Here is a 19,785-nt window from a genome sequence, read left to right as displayed (position 1 = left end):
CTCCGAGTTTCCAGGTACTGCTACCCTGTCTTTTATATTGCTTGCATTTGAGATAAATAAGAGTTATCTTTCCCTATCAGGGATTAATTTTGTCATTCTTCCACAGATTTTGTCTCTCGTAGCTTTTAAAAGAAGGGTTGCCTCCTTAGCATCTTATTAGTTAACTCCAGTTGTTGAGGCCAATAGTTAGGGTGTAGCATTTAGATGGAAGGATGTCCTACCTTGTATCTTTTGCAATTGGGTTGTTTGATGGTTATATTTGTGGTTCCACTTCCTGACCTTACTACGTATTTGAGTTTTCAAATATTGAAATCCTTCATTCCTTCTGCTGCTTTTGTGTTCAAGCTCCTGGGTGGTTGCTGAGCTTCAAGATTAAAGGAGCCCTGTAATGTTCACAAGTTTTCAGCAACAAGAAGTTTCTGCACCGCACTATTAGTTTCTTCAGCTTGTTTCTGCTGCTCTTTTTTTATTGCAGCATCTTGATACTGTAGTCCTACTTCCTTATCTGATAGTAAGGCCTCCTTTTGACTCATTCTTGAGATGTTGGAATTACTATTCAAAGTTGTTCAGGACAGGCATTGTGATGTGTTGCATTCTTATCTGAGTTTACATTTAGCAATTTTAATCAACCTTTTGTCTTTGAAGCTTTCATGGTCAGCATTGTGTCCTCATCTTGTTAGCAACTGTCCTACCATGAGCAAAACGTTTAAGTTGAAAGATGAAGAAAATCCTGCTTATCGGAATCTTTGTGGAAGGCTTGCTGGTTTCCTAGATAGGTTTACTGTCAGGCTCTCGTAAGGTAAAGAAGTTTAGTGGAAAAATATTAGGCAAAACTAGTAGGGGGAAAAAAATACTGTTGGGCATTTCTGGTAATTTACTGCGAAAGAGTAATGAGAAAAAAAAACTTGACAATTCAGAGCTAGCAGGTAGCACAGATGTCCTGGCAGGCTGTGTATGATCATAAAATTCTGCTGCAAGTTTAGTGGTAATCACTTTGACTTTCAGCCATATATATTAAATGCAATAGAACTTCTTCCTTTTCGAAGACTGATTTGTTTATAATGCTAATTATCTTTTGAGCCATGTGTAGTCTTGCAGTAAAGAATGAATCAAGTGAAGCATGCATCTTAAAGGGATTTGTCCTATTTCTTGGTTTGTTACAGCAGAGACTGTGATTTAGGATCAGTTAAATTTTGTAGGTGAAGAAGCCCTTAAGGACTGGTATCTACAAGCAGACTTTTGCTTTAATGATTAGGTGAATTCAATAAATACCTTTGTCTTATTTAATTTGATTATTTTATAAAAGAAGCCTGACTTGGGAGGAGTGAAGAAAAGCTCTGAGGTCTTGATTCTTATTTCTTTTCTCTTGGGAAATTTGAAATGTGGTTAGTGCTTGCTACAGGCCCAGGAAGACTTGTCTTATTCATCAGCATGATAATCTTCGGTTCAGGAAATGCATTTCTGTACTTCAGTCCACCAAGCTCATAGAAAGTGTCTAGGATTTCATAGTAAGGATGAAGCAAATGTCACATATTTGATTGGAAGTCCTACTCTTCATGTTATGAGGTTTTTTCAAGCTATTGATGAAATGCTTTGTGGCAATGACTGAAGAATTAATAATGTACGGAGTACTAACATGAATGAGGAAGTTTATCTCGGCATGTCAGGGAGCATTCATCATCTTCTCCTCCGTGTTGAGCGGCTCTGTGCCAGCAGGGAAAAATCTTTGTGGTGCCAAACCAGGGCTTCAATGAGTTCTGTGACAGGCTGCAATAGTGTATGTTCTTCAGACCATATGACACATCTCATGAGTTATAAAGCTCTCCTTGTATGTGCTGTTATCCAAGGTTACTACGTCTTATTTATCAGTGTGTGACTTTTCTGTCCTTCAATAGTCATGTGACTTTTTTGTCCTTCAATATGTCATGTTTCTTTTTTGATCTGTGGTTGTCTGATGCTATTATACATGTACCAAATGTAATCCTTGTCAACATATTGGTTAAGATGCCTCTAGATACCTTTTTATATCTGACTATAGATGAAGAAAATCAAAGCACACAGTGACTGGAGGGAGCATTTGATATGCTGGAGGGTGGGTCTGTCATTCATAAGGACCTCAGCAGGGTAGAAGAAAGTAAAAGTAGAAAGCTCCTGAAGTTTAACCAAGGCAAATGTGAAGACTTCCTCTGAAAAGGAAAGAACCCATGCAGCTGTGCTGGCAGATAGGGACCTTTGCATCCTGCTGAACAGCAAATGGACCATCTGTCATCAGCATGTCTGTGCAGCTGTGAAAACTGGCAGTATATTGGGCTGCATTAGCAAGGGCATAGCTGGCAAGTTGGGGGAAGAGATGATTACACAGTATTTAGCTGTCACAAGGCTAAGTCTGGAGTGTTGTGACCAATTTGGGGCCCTGCTAGTAAAAGAAAGATATTACCAAAATGAAGGAAAGCACTCACAACTTATTTTGGGTTTAATAATGTAATCAAATTATACCACAAAAAAGTGCTTTTGTCATAGCAGCATTATGTTACAATCTGTTGTAGGTGAAGTGTGTGTTGTTCCTTGGGTGTTTTAATAGAGGGCACATGAGGTAGAGAGGCTTGAAACATGTCTCAAGTAAAGCTGACTGTTTACTTGTTTGGTATGGTATTGCTATTTTATCTTTTCCATGACATTCACAATAGATTTCTGTTTAGAGGACTTTGCTATCAGTGTTGTCTTTCTCTGTACAGTGACATTAGTCATTGTATGTGTTTTGCCCTGGCCCTTTACTCACAGCAGTTAGCCTGTGGCTGTTTCTAAACAAATCTGTAACTAGTTGCTTAGCATCTGAAGTGTGATACCAAGGTACAGCTGCTATGTAAGTGTGGAGAAAGAGTGAGCAAGTGAGCAGAACAGTAGGTGAGCCAGTGCAATACCTCGTGTGGTATACCCGCATGTTAATTTGCCTTTGCATCATACTTACACCTTGTAGTCCTCCTCTGATTAATGTCTACTAGCCTTTTAGCTGTCTGTTCCCTGATAGGCTCTGGCATAGAGGAGACATTGCTATATATCATCAGGTGCATATTTTTATCTTGCATTTCTGTATTTTATCTTATATCCAGTTTTTCACATTCAGTAGTACTCCGCCCCCCCCTTCCCAAGCTGTCTTTAAGGTGTTCTGAAGTTAGCTTGCTTTGAAGTCTCTTGTATCACTAAGAAACTTAGTGACTGATTTACTCCTATTGCCCTCTGTTACTGAGAATGCTGACTACAGTCACTGTCAGGAGTGGTTTATAAGCAACTCCATTGCTGAGTTCATTTCACTCTGATAATTGGGATCAAGAGGATTAGAAGTCACTATCTTGCTGTCCTTTTTGTCTGAATTTGGGCAGCACAGGTTGAAACCTAAGTCTGATATCACATAAAGCTATAGCATGAGTGCTTGGTAATTTTGATCGTTTGTTTTTTTGTTTTTTTTTTTTTCATCTTAATCTGTGATACCACTGTGGGACGCACAGATAGCTTGCAGCTAATCTCTACTAGTGTCTGTATGGGGTTTGTGTTTAACATGAGAGTTAGAATGATCAATTGCTTTTACTTCAGCTAGTTACATACCAGCTTTATCCAGCTATGACCTTTGCTATTAGGAAGTTGTACATATCTTTGTAACTGCTTTTCAGTTTTCCTACTGTCCCTAAAGTTTAAAATTAAATGCAATTGAAGAGAACAAAGGGAAGTTAATCACAGTACCATTTGCTTCTTGGTTCGTGCTTAGTGTTCTCTGCCCCTCCAAGGCTGGATTGTTCTCCACTGGCATGGTAATGCTTCTTTATGCACTCTTCTGATACACAGCTGGTCTCATGAAAAGATATGGCAGTAAATGAGAGAAAAAGTGAATGTAGTCATACTTGAATATGACTACTCAGATACTTTGATTTAGCTATTGATAGTGTATGGCTAGTCTTGAATGTGAGATTCATGCTGTTGAACTGCAGTAGATGATAACTGAAGGGATGTGTCACCTGCAGTGTAATCTAAGTTGTGCATCAAGGGGCTATTCTGCATAGAATACATGCAAATAGGGGAGCTTTGTCTTTCCAAGTTGAAGTCCAGACTTTAACGTTATTAAAACTGTGATGGTGAGAATCTGTTACTCCCATTTTATGAGTCCAATGCATGAATGTATTCAGAAGTCCCAGTTTGAAAGCATTTGATTTTGTGTACTTTTTCCTGTTCTTCTGAAAGTATATTCAAGAGGTGGATTGAAGATTTAGGTTTGAAAAGTTCCTCAATTAAAATAAAAAATAAAAATATTAAAGTAATGACAACAATAAAAAACACAACAAAAAAAACTGTGGGAAAATACTTCATTAATGGACTTCTTTTAGTTTGAATATGTTTTTTAATAGAGAGATGTGTTAATTCGAGAATTAACAATAACTAATTGATAATTATCCATATCACCTTTGACTTCTCCAATTGGTTGCTTGTCAGCATCTAATTTATAATGACTACTGATTCCAGCCTCGTCACTTTCAGGAACACATTCTAAACATGATGAATGAGTGAAAGACTAAAGCCAGGAGGTGGCTTCAATGGCAGTTAGGTAACAGTTGAAGAACAGCTGACTTTAAAAGCATTCACCGTTGCCCCCTTTTACGCAGACACTGGCCAGTGGCCACGGTATGCTTGGCATTATGGTCAGCAGTATATAGCGGTTTAGTCCAGACTAAGTTATTTCCTTAGCACGTGTCCACAACTTGTGGCCTAAGAGGGACCGATTCTCTTTCTAGATGAGAGTTTAGCTGTCACCTTTCCCTTTGGTTCCTGGGATACTTAAAGCCCCCTCGCACCTTAAGCTGGAGGAAGGACTTTCACTGGGCAGTTGAGGGGAGTGATGTGATGGACACTAGAGTTCAGCTTTCCTTCATCATTATGCTGGACTAGCTAACTGTCCAGCTGATATTATCCTCCTTTAAAAAGACTGTTGAATCTTGAGTTTTCTTGCATCATGTTCTGTATTCCCCAGCTGTGGTTCTGCAGGAAGCTGTATCTAGCAAACTTAACTGTGTTTTAGGAGGGAACATGCAGGAGAGGAGGAGCAGCAGAGGGGAGAAACACATTCCTGAGAGTCCACATTAAGGAGTGTGAAGAGTATGGGAGACTGGTCATTTATAAAAGTTGTCCTCCACCCTTAAACAGCTGTTCTGATTCTGTGAGTTTCCATGCAGTGTTTGAAAATCTTGGGAAGCCACAGATGTTTGATTCATGTACTGAGGCAGATTTTATTCTGTACCCAGTGCCAGAGCCTTCTGGCTAAGATTACTCTGATGCAAACCCTGCTCCCAGCTCTCACTTCACTAAGGAGCAGCATTTTTGGTACATGTCAGGTCTGGACTTAGTCCTCAACTGTTTTATGACCACTTCCTGTGTTTGTAGCTGGACATTGGGTCTTGGCCGTGAAAGTGAGATTTACTTGGAATTATGACAATTTTCTGTGAGCTTTAAGTAATTCCTGACACAGATGTTTTGGAGAAAGAAATGCACTTTTGTATTCTGTGGCTTCAAAACGTACTAAGAAAAAAAGGGTAATGTTACCGTAGCCCAGCTCAAATCAGCTGTTCCTAATGTGTTCCCTAACCCGCTATGAAAACAATCTTTGTGACTAGTTGGTGTTAATAAATTATTAGCTATAGGTATCTAACTGTATTCCGATACTCTGAGGGCAATCTCTCCATTGTTCATATGCTTGTAATCCAGTATTGGTCTAACACTGTGTATATGTTTGCATGAGAATAACTTTTCTTCTAGTTTATAATGGAAATAGTGAAAGTAGAGAGTTCTGTGAAAAGGAACAATGAGCTTAAACAGGATTTGGCTGGAACCTAACAGCCGTTTGATCCATATCCAGCTGTAAGGGCCAGCCAGATGTGTCTTCCTTCCACGTGACAGCGGTGGGAAATAAGTTGGAGAACCAGCCTGGTGCTTCAGGGGCCTGTAGTAGTTCAGACATGATCTGCAATGAATCTGGTGGTGGAGGGGCTGTGTGTCTCCCTTCTCGCATGATATCTCTTTCTGCTTTGCTTTATCCTTCTTTCTTGGCCTGCCCCATATCTTTTCAGTCTTTTGATGTTCTGTTGTTACTTCTGTTTTGGTTGAGCTTATTCTCTCTTAAAATTTTCCCCTTGTAACAGAGCTTTAATTACTGAGCAGATGTGTCATTCTGCCTGCTCTAACTGCCTCTCTCTCATCTTCATCATGAATCTGACTTTTTAGCTCATTAATTCCTGTGGAGCTGGAACTCTTTGCTAGTTAAAGACACTAAAAAAACAATTCTTATCAGATCTTGCTGCAGTTCTGTAAACAAACTACTTAATCATGCTTTTATGTTAACACTAAAGAAACAAACAAAACCTTGTTGCACTGTGATCAAAAACAAATAAATAAAAACTGCAGTCTGAATATTGAGATACTTTTCCTTCCTTTGTGTGTGTTGGATTGTTTTTTTTTTTTATTCTCTGTAATGCTCTCTGGAAAAATAGGATTTAACTTTAGAGACTTAGAATCATAGAATAGTTAGGGTTAGAAAGGACCTTAAGATCATCTAGTTCCAACCCCCCTGCCATGGGCTGGGGTACCTCACACTAAACCATGTCGCCCAAGGCTCTGTGCAACCTGGCCTTGAACACTGCCAGGGATGGAGCATTCACAACTTCCCTGGGCAATCCATTCCAGTGCCTCACCACCCTTACAGTAAAGAACTTCTTCCTTATGTCCAATCTAAACTTCCCCTGCTTAAGTTTTAACCTATTACCCCTTGTCCTATCACTACAGTCCCTAGTGAAGAGTCCCTCTTCAGCATCCCTACAGGCCCCCTTCAGATACTGGAAAGCTGCTATGAGGTCTCCATGCAGCCTTCTCTTCTACGGGCTTTCTCAGCCTGTCTTCATACGGGAGGTGCTCCAGTCCCCTGACCATCCTCGTGGCCCTCCTCTGGACTTGTTCCAACAGTTCCATGTCCTTTTTATGTTGAGGACACCAGAACTGTACACAATACACCAATTTAATTAAATGGAAATTAATCGAATATGGAAGAAAACAAAGTAAATAAAAGAGAAATTGATGTCGCCTGAATTCCTTCATACTTCATGGTCTGAAGCTAGAGAAGAGGCAGAAGCCAAAATGCAACTGCACAGGAATGTGCTTAGATACAAAACCTAGGATGTAACTGTGGGAATGCCTTTAGATACAAAAGCTGGAATGCAACTATGTGTAATGAAGTCTGCAAAAGCTGGGAATGTCATGCCTGTCATTTGAGAACTGCGGGCAATTGGCAGTGTTTTTCAGAACTATTCTTGTAAAAACTGCTCTTCCTGAGTCTGGGGCCTGATCCAGTCTTTTTTTTTTTTATTTATTTTTTGTTCTTGGCTTGAACTCATGTGAGTAGAAAGGAATTAGCAAGAGACAGTCGGTAAAGCTGTGGTCTGTGTACTCTCTCCTCAGCAGTAAAGCTGGCTTAAGAAATTCCTGGTCCAAATCGTACTTCCCTGCTTGTCTCACTTTTTCCAGGAAGAGTTTTTTGTAGGACTGAAATGCATCTGATCCAATTTTCCAGAAAGCATAACAGAAAACCTCCTGTTAGTTTTTTTTACAAGGTGGACCTACTACTGGTGAACAGTGTGGCTCCATGAACAGTTATGCTGGAATCACTGAAAGAATGAGGTACCCTCTGATAGGAGCAAGGGCATTCATTCATTGCCAGAAATTAGTACATTCAAGCTCTCAAGGCAGCGGCCTGATGGAACAACAGTGTTCATAAATTCCCTGAACAAAGTGTCATCCTTTCTTAGTCTTTCCCTATTTTTTTCAGGTAGCCAAAAGCAAGGAAGGAGGTGTCAAAGGAAACATCAACTCTCAAGCAAAGTTATGTTTTAGAAATGCTTCAGGAAAGCAACTTTTATAGTGGCAAGTAAAATGTGGCCTAAAAGTTGCAACCAATCTAGACTAGAGGCAAATGATATAATCAAGTGTGGCATCTGAAGTTACTGCTAAGTAACTGAAGTTACTACAGCTGACTCATGGCAAATGCTATGTTTTTTCATAATCTAATGACAAGGTCATTTTTCAAATACCTGTAGGTTTTTAGGTTTGCAGTTTTGAGCCACGAGAGTCACCAAAGTAATTATTTAAGAAAATTCACTCAGACTTCTAATTTCTTTCCTTTTTTTATTACCTTCAAACATACAGACTGTCAGCTATGCAAGAACAAAGTAAAACTATTTCAGTGTGACAAACACTAGAATTAATAAAATTTCATCTGAAAGCTTTATTACTAAGCTATTTGTTTTATCAGTGATGTAGTTTTTCCTTCTTTTTACCATCAAATTTTCTGCAGTTCTTGTGGTTCTCTAAAATCTGTGCTGTCTTATAGCTGAAATTTAAGTGAAACTATGATGGCAATATATGTGTTAAATTAATTAAATTAATGCTCCTTCTGTCCAGTCCCAGACTATTTTTGTGTAAAGTTTTAAGGGAAAATTTTAACGAAAAATTTTTCATCCATGCAGGGCAGCTTTAGAAGAAGTAGAAGGAGATGTGACAGAACTGGAACTGAAACTTGACAAGGTACGAGTAATTCAACAATGTCTGTTCTGAAAAATATACAAAGATGTGTTTAGGTTTTGTTTTAAAGTTCACAGCTGGGAAGTGGCAGCAGCCAACCAAACATTCAGATCTTGGAGAGGAAATAGATCTGGGTCCAGTGCACAGCTGGGCCTCAGAGGGTCAAGCTTTCGTAAGAGCAGCAAGATCCAGTGTGAATTCCCTTTCTCCACCAGCTGAGGATTGGGATTGTGCAATACCCTTCTGAATTCGTGGCCCCTTTGCAGTCATGCAGTATGCTGTATGCAGACTAATTCAGTTTTCATGTGAGTTAAAAGCCAAGGGTTGGCCATCTCTGCAGTGAGAGCTTATATTGTATGATGACAGCAGCATACTGCAAGCACATCTGGATACTCTGTTTTAGAGATTTAAAGTCAGTCAGTGCTTTCTGTCTTTGGTAGTTTGCAGCACAGTTACAGCCGGATAGGGGGGTGTGTGTGTATATATATATATATATATATATATATACACACACGCTTTTGTCTGGAGGACTGACCTCCTGTAAAATTCATCAAACTTTGTGTCATGCTTTGTGCATGTATATAAAAGGTTTTTTGTAGCATCTTTTAAATGCATTACAATCCATTTACTGGTTCCTGAACCAGTAGTGTTTGGAGGCTTTAGTTCTTTCTTTGCTAGTATCTTGAAGGTGGCATTTTTTTGTTTTACATCTGTAGAAAGTGTCCTTTCCTTAGCATTTTATGCTAAATGTTTAAAATTATTTTTGCTTGTGTGTTAATGTGGGAGGCAGATGTCATTTGTTTACCTTCTTAGCTACTTTTTGAATACAAGCTTTTGTTCCTGCAGCTGTGAGTTGGCTGCAGAAAGATAGAGACAAAGTCAGTGTCCAATGAAGCATTAAGTCTGAAGACTTTGTTACTGCTTCTAATAATATTTCTAGCTTTTGTACTTAATAATATAACAATATGCTCTTTAAAAATAAATTTAAGGTTCTTTGATTTGGTGTGAATTTTGGTGAAACTGATGGGTTTAAGACACATTTTTACTGTAAGTGTGATGAATGTGTTTTGGTAGATTAAACCATGGAAGTATTTAAAGGATCTGAAAAGTCTGTCTTGGAAGTTTGTGTTTTCCACCAGTCTAAAAGGGTTATTCTGGGGGAAAAGAATTCTCGGATTCCTTAAGGGGTGTTATTCAGTGCCTTGCCCCCAGCATCTTACAGCAGGCCTATACCAAATATACCATTTTAGCATGTAAAAGCTATAGCTGTAGTATTACCCTTTGCCCTGAGAGACTGTCCTAGTACTCCTCAAAAGAAAATCGCCCAAACACATTTGCTCCCTTGACAAGAAAGCAAATGCACAAGGTAAGTATTTAAGTAGTTTAATTGTAATGTGATGTATAAGTGATCTAGTTTAATGCTTAAGTTGAAAGCCAGGCTTTTTGTGTGAGCTGAAGTAACTATGGCCTGAGGGTAATGATTTGTCTAGACTTGGTTGGTACCTTTTTCTGCGCAGTTATTCATACTAAATTTTGTTTTATTATCCCACAATTGTGACTTGGGGCTATATTATCTGCTTTTTTTTTTTTTTTTCCACTCTGGAAGAAAGGACACTGGATTCAGGATTGTGAACTGTAAGCAAAAGTGAAGGAAAAAGGATCACATTGTCAGTGATTTTTCTGTCCATTGTTTAATCATCTTGGCCATTTGTCAGAATGTGGGAAATGTTCAGATTTCGTCTTATGTTGACTCAGATTCTCTTAGGAAAAATTACTGGGTAAATGAGGCACAATGGTCACTTGGGTGGTTTCTTTGTCCCAACATAGGATCAAACACTTTGGTGTTGTTATTCATGAAAGCTTGTCTACATCCTTGAAAAATCCTTCAGAGGGAGAGGCTCAATCTTCTGATTTTATTCTCAGTTTGGTTTAGGGTTGGGGAGCTTGATAATAATATGCCCTCTCTTAAGAAAGCATCTAAGTGTTTGCACTAATCATTCTTTTATTAATGGCCCAGTGCAGAAGTGGTTCAAAAAGTGGGAAAACATCCATTACAAAAGACTGATGGCTAAAGTCTGATGTGCCAAGGTACTGAAAGAAGCAATGAGTGATAATGGTAGAAACCCATCACAGAAAGTCTAGTCTGTTGTATGAGTGAAAACATGATTATTTCACCCTCTGAGATGTAACCGTATCTCTTCAGCTGTGCTTTGTGCACAGTGTTTCGCTTTCCTGTGCCTGTGTTCTGAATGAAACAAGTGGTATGGGCTTATTTTGTTTGGTTTTTTGGTTTATTTTTTTTTTTTTTTGCTCAGAAGCCACGAACGACTTGTAATTTGCTTGGGTTCTAACCAGCTATGTTTTAGTTGCTGTGCTCTTTGCCCTCATGGAGTACTGTCTTGAAATATGTGCAATATGTTAACAATAAAACAAATAAAACGTAATGAAAAAAATATAAAAAGTAGTAACCTCCTCAGTGGCATAGCAGTTGACCTGGAATAGTATTTTATAGCTATCTCTGTACAGTATAAAGCTTTTCATAAATGTGGGGCTCTGTAATTCTAGAATTTAACTTTTGAAATCTTTGTTTCTTAGAGTTAACTAAGCTCAATGTATCTCATGTTTGTATGGTGGTGTATAAAACAAAACTAACAAACTTCCACTTTGTCTTTTTTTTTTTTTCCTCTTTTTAGCTGGTGAAGCTGTGTATTGCAATGATTGATACCGGGAAAGCATTCTGTACAGCCAACAAGCAGTTCATGAATGGAATTCGAGACCTTGCACAATATTCCTGTAAAGATGCATTGGTTGAGGTAAGTTCTTTAAGAGGTGAAAATGGAAGGAGAAAAGTGTAACTTAAAAGGTATGAAATATAGTAGTTAGCAAGAAAAGTATTTGAAGTTTATACTGTTACTTGCCTTTTTATTCCTTTTTTCTTTGCAATGTCTTTTGATTGTGGTGCACTGCAAGTGTCTTATTTATTGATATTAAAGTTTAATTTCAGCTTTAACCTGTGATGGCAGGGGTTCTCCAAATTCCAGAAAATGTGGTTTAGGTTAGGATTAGTCATCCTGGGAAGAGTGGAGAAAGGCTGAAGCTATGAACTCCTGCCCCTATTTTGCTAAAGTTCTAGTCATGGTTCTCTGCAATAAAATTTCCTGAGTTGATCTCTTGGGTCCTGGCACTTTCTAATAAATTGAAATCAAATTTTTAAACGTACAGAGCCCACTTTGATTGTGTAACCTCAGACTGATGTTGTTAGGCTAATTTGGAACACCTAGTATTATGTCTATTACTTTAAATGAAGAATGAAATTGTGTAATATGCAGGTGCAATTATGTGCAAGCTTCCGTGTATATAATCTAATGCATGTTCTGCAATAGAACATCAATTACATGTATGCATCTTCACATGTTAGTTGGAAGAGATATGGTGCAAACTTCAATATAGTCTGTGTGCAACTGAAACTGCTTTTGTCTGGAAATTTACTTGCTAGGAATGCAGCTTAAGCAGTTTTCTGGACATATTAGGGATCACTGTTTTCTAATGGTGTTTAAGACATTGATTCTACAGATTGATGTTGCTAAGCACATTAGCTGTGGGGCAGTAGTTCCTACAGTAAATATGTGTGTACTGATGATTACAACATGTTAACCAGGTTTTTGGAGTTAGAGTATTAAACATTAATGAATAATAAGTACTGTAATATTGAATATTTTAAATTAATATGTTAAATTATGTGAATTTCCTGTAATTTAGTCAACTTAATGTGAATTTTTCCTGTTGTGCTTCTCCTTAGCCCTTTATTTTAGGTAGGTTAAAGCTTATAGCTTTAACGGATTTACTTGATATTACCCCCATGTTCTCCTTCTAGCACAATGGTTTTAGTTTACAATCATGCTAAGGAAAATTATTTCCCAGGTTCTTTTCATTAAATCTGTTGCTCTTGTGCTGTGTGTTTGGCAGGGTTTAACTTTAACCACTTTGGTTTTCTCTTTACAGACCAGCTTGACAAAGTTCTCTGATACATTACAGGAAATGATCAATTATCACAATGTAAGTATTTCTAGTTGAAATATGACACTGACTTCCAGTTATATTTGATAAGAGAATAATGCCAAAATCAATGTTGATAGTTTTTACAAAGTCATGGTTTAAGTAGTATTGAGTATCTCTCATTTTATACTTGTAAATATTTTATTTATATTTTTATTACGAAGTATTTATAAATATCCCCTTTTCTGCAGTTTTTTTTTTTTTTTGCTTGGAGTTTATAAGCTTTGCTAAAACCCAATGCTGTGTAAGGCAGGGTAAATACTGGGTTGGTTTATCAGTTTTAATCAAACTGATGGGCAGCAGTGACAAACTATGAGCATATTTTTTTGCTGGACTGAAATAATGATTATCTTTTCCATGATTTCTACTTTTATCTCATCCTTTATGATGCACAAAATGAAGCACCTCTGATCTATGTGTAGTTTTCTCTTTGGAAATGTGACAGATTTAGACAAGTGTAGAGAAAAAGGAGAAAATGATGAGGTTTAAAACTAATATTGGTTTCCAGCATGTCAGACATCATCAGAAAGCTCAGTTTTGCCTGGATGGAAAATAACTTTTTTTTTTTTTTTATTTTTTGGATTTATTTCCTGCTCTGAAGACTTCAGTCTTGTATCCTGAGAGCCAAAGGGATGTGTTTGTCATTCTATTTTATTCCTTTTCTTTTTGCCCCTACTGCTTTTCTTCTATTTTCCAGCAAATTGCTAGAAACCAACTGAAATGTCTTCAAAGTGCTGAGAATATTCAGGGCACTTAACTTTGTTGTTTGTTTGTTTAATATATTTCTAGGAGTTCAAAATGTAATGAGATTCAGAGAATGCAGTTCAAGCAGTTCTTGCTGATGGTTATCCTCTTAACCATGTCTTTGCTATATGGTGTTCTCTTTGACACATCTGACCAAGGTTCTGCATTCTTGCTGCTGCCGTTGTCCTATGTGATTGTGGCTTGCAGTATTTTTAGGTAAAATCTGGCACAGCGCAGCTCTCCCTCTAGGGCAGTTTGAAGGCAGAAAGCAAAGAATAAACCATATTAAAAGAAGATTTCTTTGCAGATCTACATAGGATCATTTGTGGGGCTTTTTGTTTGCTTCGGAGGTTTTTTGGTTTATTTTCTTCCCTGTACTTCCTTGCTCTGTGCATAGCAAGTAGAACAGTGGCCTTTACGAAAAAGCACAATTCTGAGAAGTGAGGCATGCTACAGCATTCTGATGTAGAGCTTTGCCAGACACATTGCGGTCCTGTGTTGCTTTTGTGAGTCTGTTTAGTTCAGCAGGACTTTACTAGCTCAGAATGTCAGCTCTGTTGTTGATCAAGTTGGCAGGAGAGCCATCATGAGAAAAAATTAGAGGAAAAAAGCGGAGTAATAGGTTTCCTCCAGAGAAAGGTGGGAAGAGGGAGGAGATGGTCCCCCTGAGGTTTGGATGACTGTCAGCTTTCTCGTAGAAGGCTTTGCTGTAAATAAAAGAAGGTAGATTTACATTAGGTACTAGGAAAAAAAATCTTCACTGTGAGGGTGGTGAGGCAGTGGCACAGGTTGCTCAGAGGTTGTGGCTGCCCCATCCCTGGAAGTGTCCAAGGCCAGATTGGACAGGGCTTTGAGCAACGTGGTGGAAATTGTCCCTGCTCATGGCAGAGGGCTTGGAACTATATGATCCCTTCCAACCCAAACCATTCTGTGATTCTATGAAATAAGGCTAGAAACCAGACTAATGCAGCATCTTCACTGATTCAGCAGTGGGGGAGTAGCTTTGACAACTTATGTCAAATAGCAACTTTCTTAGACTAGGTTTGGAGTACATGAAAGGTGATGTGTTGGAAAGGCTGTAAATCTAGTCAGATCATGGTCTGGGTACTTTTTTCTGTTCTCTTGGGAAAACTCTGTATGTATTTTTCTGCCTAGCACTTCTTTCTTCATCATTACTGTAAGCAGAATTGCAAGGCTTGTATTTCTGGGAGTCCACTAATCATCTGCCATCTGGTTGTACACTTTCGGTATTGATCTTGATTGGTGTACTCCTCAGGCACTGGCAAGCTTAAATGTCAGCAGTGGGAGTAGTCCCGGCATGACGTCCAGCTTGTCAAGAAGTTCTTTACCTATCCTAGTTGTCTGTTTTTCTGTTTTCCCAAAGTGGGAATACAAACAGGGTCTTCCATGTATTTCTATTAGATATGGGATGTCTCAGGTTGGAATGGAACTGTCTGCCTATATCAGGGTCACCTCTGAGGCTGGAGCAGATTGCTTAGAGTTTTATTCCGTTTCGTCTTGAAAACTTCCGAAAATGGAGACTGGATGGAGGTTACAGTACCACTATTAATGACTGACTTAAGCTCATCATGTTTTCCTTCATTTAGTATTTCTAGAAAAGAGAAATAAGCTGGTAAGGGCTTTGCTGTCAGTGCTTGGCATTGAATGGCTTGTCATTCCCAATTTTTTTATTAAAAAAAAACCAGACTGAATGTTTAAATAAAGCATTGATCTGAAACTTTAGGTTCTTGACTTGCTCTTCGAATAAAATTATTTAACACTTAAATATCATCTTTACCTTTTGGAAGAGCTTCTGGAGAGTTGGGCCAACTGCTACTTACATATATTCTTTCACCTCTTCATATGTTCTTTGTGATCATGCCTTGCATATTTCAACAATGCAGAATGGGAGGTGTAGAGGAGCTGGAAATTAAGGCGTTATTTGTAGTCTGCACAATGGGAGGTGCAAAGGATTTGTCTCATGGTCCTTGACCTTTTCCATTCTATCCTGTAACTCAGAGGACAGACATGAAGCTGAAGGAATGTGCATTTTCATTCCTCTATTAGAATTTCTGGGGTCATAAGAGAAAATAGAAGTTGTCTAACATTCAGGTGTGCTTTGGCCTTGGAAGTGTAACAAATTTCTCATGCTTTATGATTTGAGTTAGTAGATTATATTCTGTGCTGCCTCCCACCCCCAGGCCTCGCCAAATCATAAGAAATTTGACAAGCATGGTTTAGAACACTTAATCTTAGCAAAAGACGCATCCATTCTTCTTAGTTCAACAGTGGGTGGTTTGGGGTTTTTTTACAAACGTATTATGTAAAGGAGCTAGTACTAATTACTCATGTATGTTACATTTTCAGGATTAATTTTGGTCTGGACTTTTTTTGCCGAGACTTAAAGGCATATTCTTTCTGTGGTTTCATTTGTCTTTTAGTAGTTGGTTAAACTGTGGAAGCCTGTAAGAATAAAAAAAGTGGTTACTTAACATTCAAAGTTGTTGCTTCAAGGCTGTTAGTACAGCAATATTCTTGACTGTTTAATAATAATAATAAACATGTTCTATGAGAATGGGCATGTCCTGCATTGTCAGGATTAAAGAATAAGATGCCAGAAGCTATTTTCTCTCCTTATAACCACAGCCTTTTAAAAGAGACCAGAAAAACTTGCTGGGTTTGTGTTATTTTCCCTATTTTATTCGTTATTTATTTATTTAAAACTACATTGAAGGGCTTTATCTTTTAATATAAGACATACATTGGTTTAATTCTAATTCCTATCTAATATTGCATAGTAACTGTGTATATCTAAAGTTGAAAGTTACGAATACCCCAAAGTTATTGACCTACATGGTAATGCTTTTCTTTCAGATCCTGTTTGACCAAACCCAAAGGTCAATTAAAGCACAGCTTCAGACTTTCGTTAAAGAGTAAGTTAATTTGCACTTATAGTGGGAAAATTATAGGTAAAATAGAATTTTAAAACATCTGATTTGTGGGAATTGGTGAAACATCATTCCTGAGAATGGCTAGCCATAAATTGAAAAGTGCATATTAAGGCTTGTCAAAAACCATCCCAAATCAGTGAGGCTTTAGTTCCAGCTACAGAGATGTTGAAATAGTATGAATTACTGATCTTAATTACACGTTGTCATTGTCTAAGCTTAGCAAAAAAGTGCTTACCTGAGCTTTTCCACAGTACGCATGAGATGCATTTATTTAAATTTTAATTTTGTCCTTTACTCAGAAGAGAAAGACGGCAAAACTTCCATCATACTTCGTGTGATTTCCATTTGATCCAAGCCTTTGTTGAAGGGTATGAAAACAAAAGAAATAGCTATAACAGTCATGAGCATGGTTTATCTAGTTCATCTTTAAACACTTTTTTCATGCTTTGGAATTAATTTGTTATACGTCTTTCTCTTTAGAGATATTAGGAAATTTAAAGATGCTAAGAAACAGTTTGAAAAAGTTAGTGAAGAAAAAGAGAATGCTCTAGTGAAAAATGCACAAGTTCAAAGGAATAAGCAACATGAAGTAGAGGAAGCAACCAATATTTTGACTGCAACACGGAAATGTTTTCGACACATAGCTCTGGATTATGTTCTTCAGGTAAGTGCAGCAATAAAAGTTATATTCTTCAAAACTATCTGTTGCATATAGTTAAAAGATCTGTCATTTAGAAGTTCTTGCTGTAAGCTTCTTGGAAGCTATGGGGATTTAAGTGAAAAAGGAGTAACTTTGCAAGTAATTTCTCTTTTGAATAAAATCTAAGCAAAATTAATTTACATGATGCATTCTTATTGTTTAGTGCTTCGTTATTCATTGCTGTAATGACAATTTATTTTTCAACTTGAACATTATTTGTGAAAAAGCAGGTTTTGCTTGATACTTACCTAAAGTATTTATGATTGGCTATGCTGTAGTTCCTTATATCTTTGAATTTAAAAATATAACCTAGCCTAGGAAATATGAATTACATGAATAATTCTGATTTAGGGTGTTGGTTACTACTACATTTTCAGCTGCTTGCATTGGGTTTTATTTAACAAATCCTACTTGTCTAGAAGCGTCGGAGTCTGACACTGTGCCATAGGTGAAATCAAGAATGTAGCTACTCCTTTGCTTTTTAGTGCACATCTCCTAGGGTGTTGAAGGTGTTCTTTGTCCTACTACTTTGAATCCTGTGAAATACTAACATATTTTCTGTTGATAGTTATCATTCATCTCTTTCACAGTTTCCCACAACTACAGCAAAACAGGGTTATTGCAACTCGGATGGTATGAGGAGTTTGGGGCTCCTGAAAGGGTCTTGGCTTCTCCTATGATCAAGCACAGAACAACCCTTTAAAATTATGTTGGTTTTATATTGGACTTTATCATCTTGATTTGCGACAGTCAGTTACTTAACGCTTAGTTAACTGTTCTTTAAATTACATGTATTACCTGTAAAGTGAAGCAGAATTGATTGGATCAGCCCAGGCAAGTGCACAGATATGGTGGTCAGTGGTCAACACTGCACTCCTGCCTTTCGTGCACTAAGGACAAAGTTCATTCTGATGTTTAAAAAGTCATGGGAATTATGTACCACTTAATTATTTGTGCTAACATCAAATAGTAGGGGGGGGAAAGCTGTTAGTCATTACTTTGGGACAGTTCCTTGTGTATGCATTGGACTGCAAATTGTTTGCCTCCTAGAATTCGTATATTAAAGTATGAGCAGTTCCTGTGATAAAGATGCATTTAAAATAACAAGGAAAAGTTTCATCATCTCTTAATTAATACAGGCTAAAATGAATTCAGCTTTAGGAATTCTTTCTGCTTGGGTGACTCTTCTCAAACAGTGGTTCCACAGCTCTGGTTTCTTTGTAGTTATATTGGCTTTAAACTGTATTTCAGAACCTTTGCATTAACTTTATTTCAACATTTTTTTTGCCTTGCAAGTTGAAGGTTTGTTCTATGCAAACAGATCTTAATTATTTTTGCTGCAGAGGGTTTTCCAAAATTACTGACCATTTTGAAATACAATCTGGTTTTGATTAGAGCTTCAGCAAGTTTACTTCTTTCGCTGGAATTTTAAATTGATGCATGGTGTTGTAATTTAACACCTCTGTATGTTTCTGCTAAATGGGGCTTTAAAGTGAAATCTGTAGTTCTGGATGGCAGCCTTAAAGATTAGGGACCAAAAAGGATAGAGGGACTAGCTGAATGTAAAATATCACTATATCACTTTTTTTCTATAGAATGTGAAATTCTTCAAGTTCTAAGGCAAAACTATTGATCAGTGACTTCAGTTAGCTTAAAAGTGCAGGTATATATGAGAAGTTACTTACTGAAGCTAGCATGTTCTTGCTTGTTTCAGAGGTTGGGGTTATATCCCAGTTCTGGGACACTTTAGACAATGTCAGCATAGGGAAAAATAAACATGGCCCTGTCCTTTTTTCTCCCTTGTCAGGAGACTGCAGTGTGTGGAGTGCAGCTTCTTTAAGAAGTTGGGGGCTGGGTTAGCTCATACTGTCAGAAAGGATATTTCAAACATGTTGAATTCAATCTCTTGAAAGGTGTGTTATATTACTTCTAGCTAGCATGTGGTGTCTTTTATTTTCCCTTCTAATATATGAAAGTTGTGACTACTGCTGTGAAATTCTAGCTTTGCAAGTTTTTTCTGATTGCATCAATTTAATATCATGACAAAACTAGCATGCATCTTCTAAACATGTTTTGTGCAGTCTGATGTGGAGGTATGCTCTTTCAGTGTTCTAAGCTTTGATATGATTATTTGGAAGTAATTTGAAGTTTACTTTCTATGGGGAAAGTAGAATGAAGTAAGTTGCTTGTTTGCTTTTTTTTTCTTTTTTAAATTTTGTTTTGTTGTTTTTTTCCCAGATCAATGTTCTTCAGTCTAAAAGGAGAGCAGAAATCTTGAAATCGGTAAGATAAAGTTTATTTTCTGTATAGAAAATATTTAAATACATCTGAAACGAAAAATGTGGTTAAAAGCAGTATATTAAAAAGCTAGTTCTTTGACCTGTCAAAACATTATCAATACGTTTGGCCCTTTGGTGACTATCAGTTTAGCCTTTACTGTAAGTGGGCATTCATGCTTAATTGTTCTTGGCAATCCTTTTGGTTCAAATTTGAACACTTTAAGGTTTTCACTGCTGTGGACTCTTTGGTATGTGTTCCATGGTTAAAATCAAACTTTGCCAAGAATTCTGCTGTTTAGGTCTGCTATATTCATTTATAAACAATAAGTAATACTTAGAATCTATTTGAATATGGATTCAGCTCTTTCTACAAGAAGGGTATTTCTTTATGTTCATAAGGGCTTTGGCTTTGGATCATTAGTAAATACATTCTGTAGCCCTTCTC

General features: G+C 37.5%; 1 protein-coding gene across 9 annotated transcripts in view; it reads left to right on the top strand.

The window, feature by feature from the left end:
- ACAP2 (ArfGAP with coiled-coil, ankyrin repeat and PH domains 2) overlaps positions 1-19,785 on the top strand; it is a 68,576-nt gene that overhangs the window by 9,863 nt on the left and 38,928 nt on the right. For all 9 annotated transcript variants that reach the window (XM_061452824.1, XM_061452820.1, XM_061452821.1 and 6 more), the window contains exons 2-7: positions 8,556-8,613; positions 11,304-11,423; positions 12,613-12,666; positions 16,285-16,343; positions 16,842-17,025; positions 19,300-19,344. In XM_061452824.1, coding sequence (XP_061308808.1) covers positions 8,556-8,613; positions 11,304-11,423; positions 12,613-12,666; positions 16,285-16,343; positions 16,842-17,025; positions 19,300-19,344 — 520 coding nt within the window. The remainder of the gene's footprint in view (positions 1-8,555; positions 8,614-11,303; positions 11,424-12,612; positions 12,667-16,284; positions 16,344-16,841; positions 17,026-19,299; positions 19,345-19,785) is intronic.

This window comes from Pezoporus flaviventris, unplaced genomic scaffold, assembly GCF_033815535.1.
Source record: "Pezoporus flaviventris isolate CSIRO_AGI_PZ_B2104156 unplaced genomic scaffold, CSIRO_AGI_Pfla_v1 ptg000013l, whole genome shotgun sequence".
Lineage (NCBI taxonomy): Eukaryota > Metazoa > Chordata > Aves > Psittaciformes > Psittacidae > Pezoporus > Pezoporus flaviventris.
Note: the sequence above shows the minus strand (reverse complement) of the source record. Positions and strands in the feature narration are given on the sequence as shown.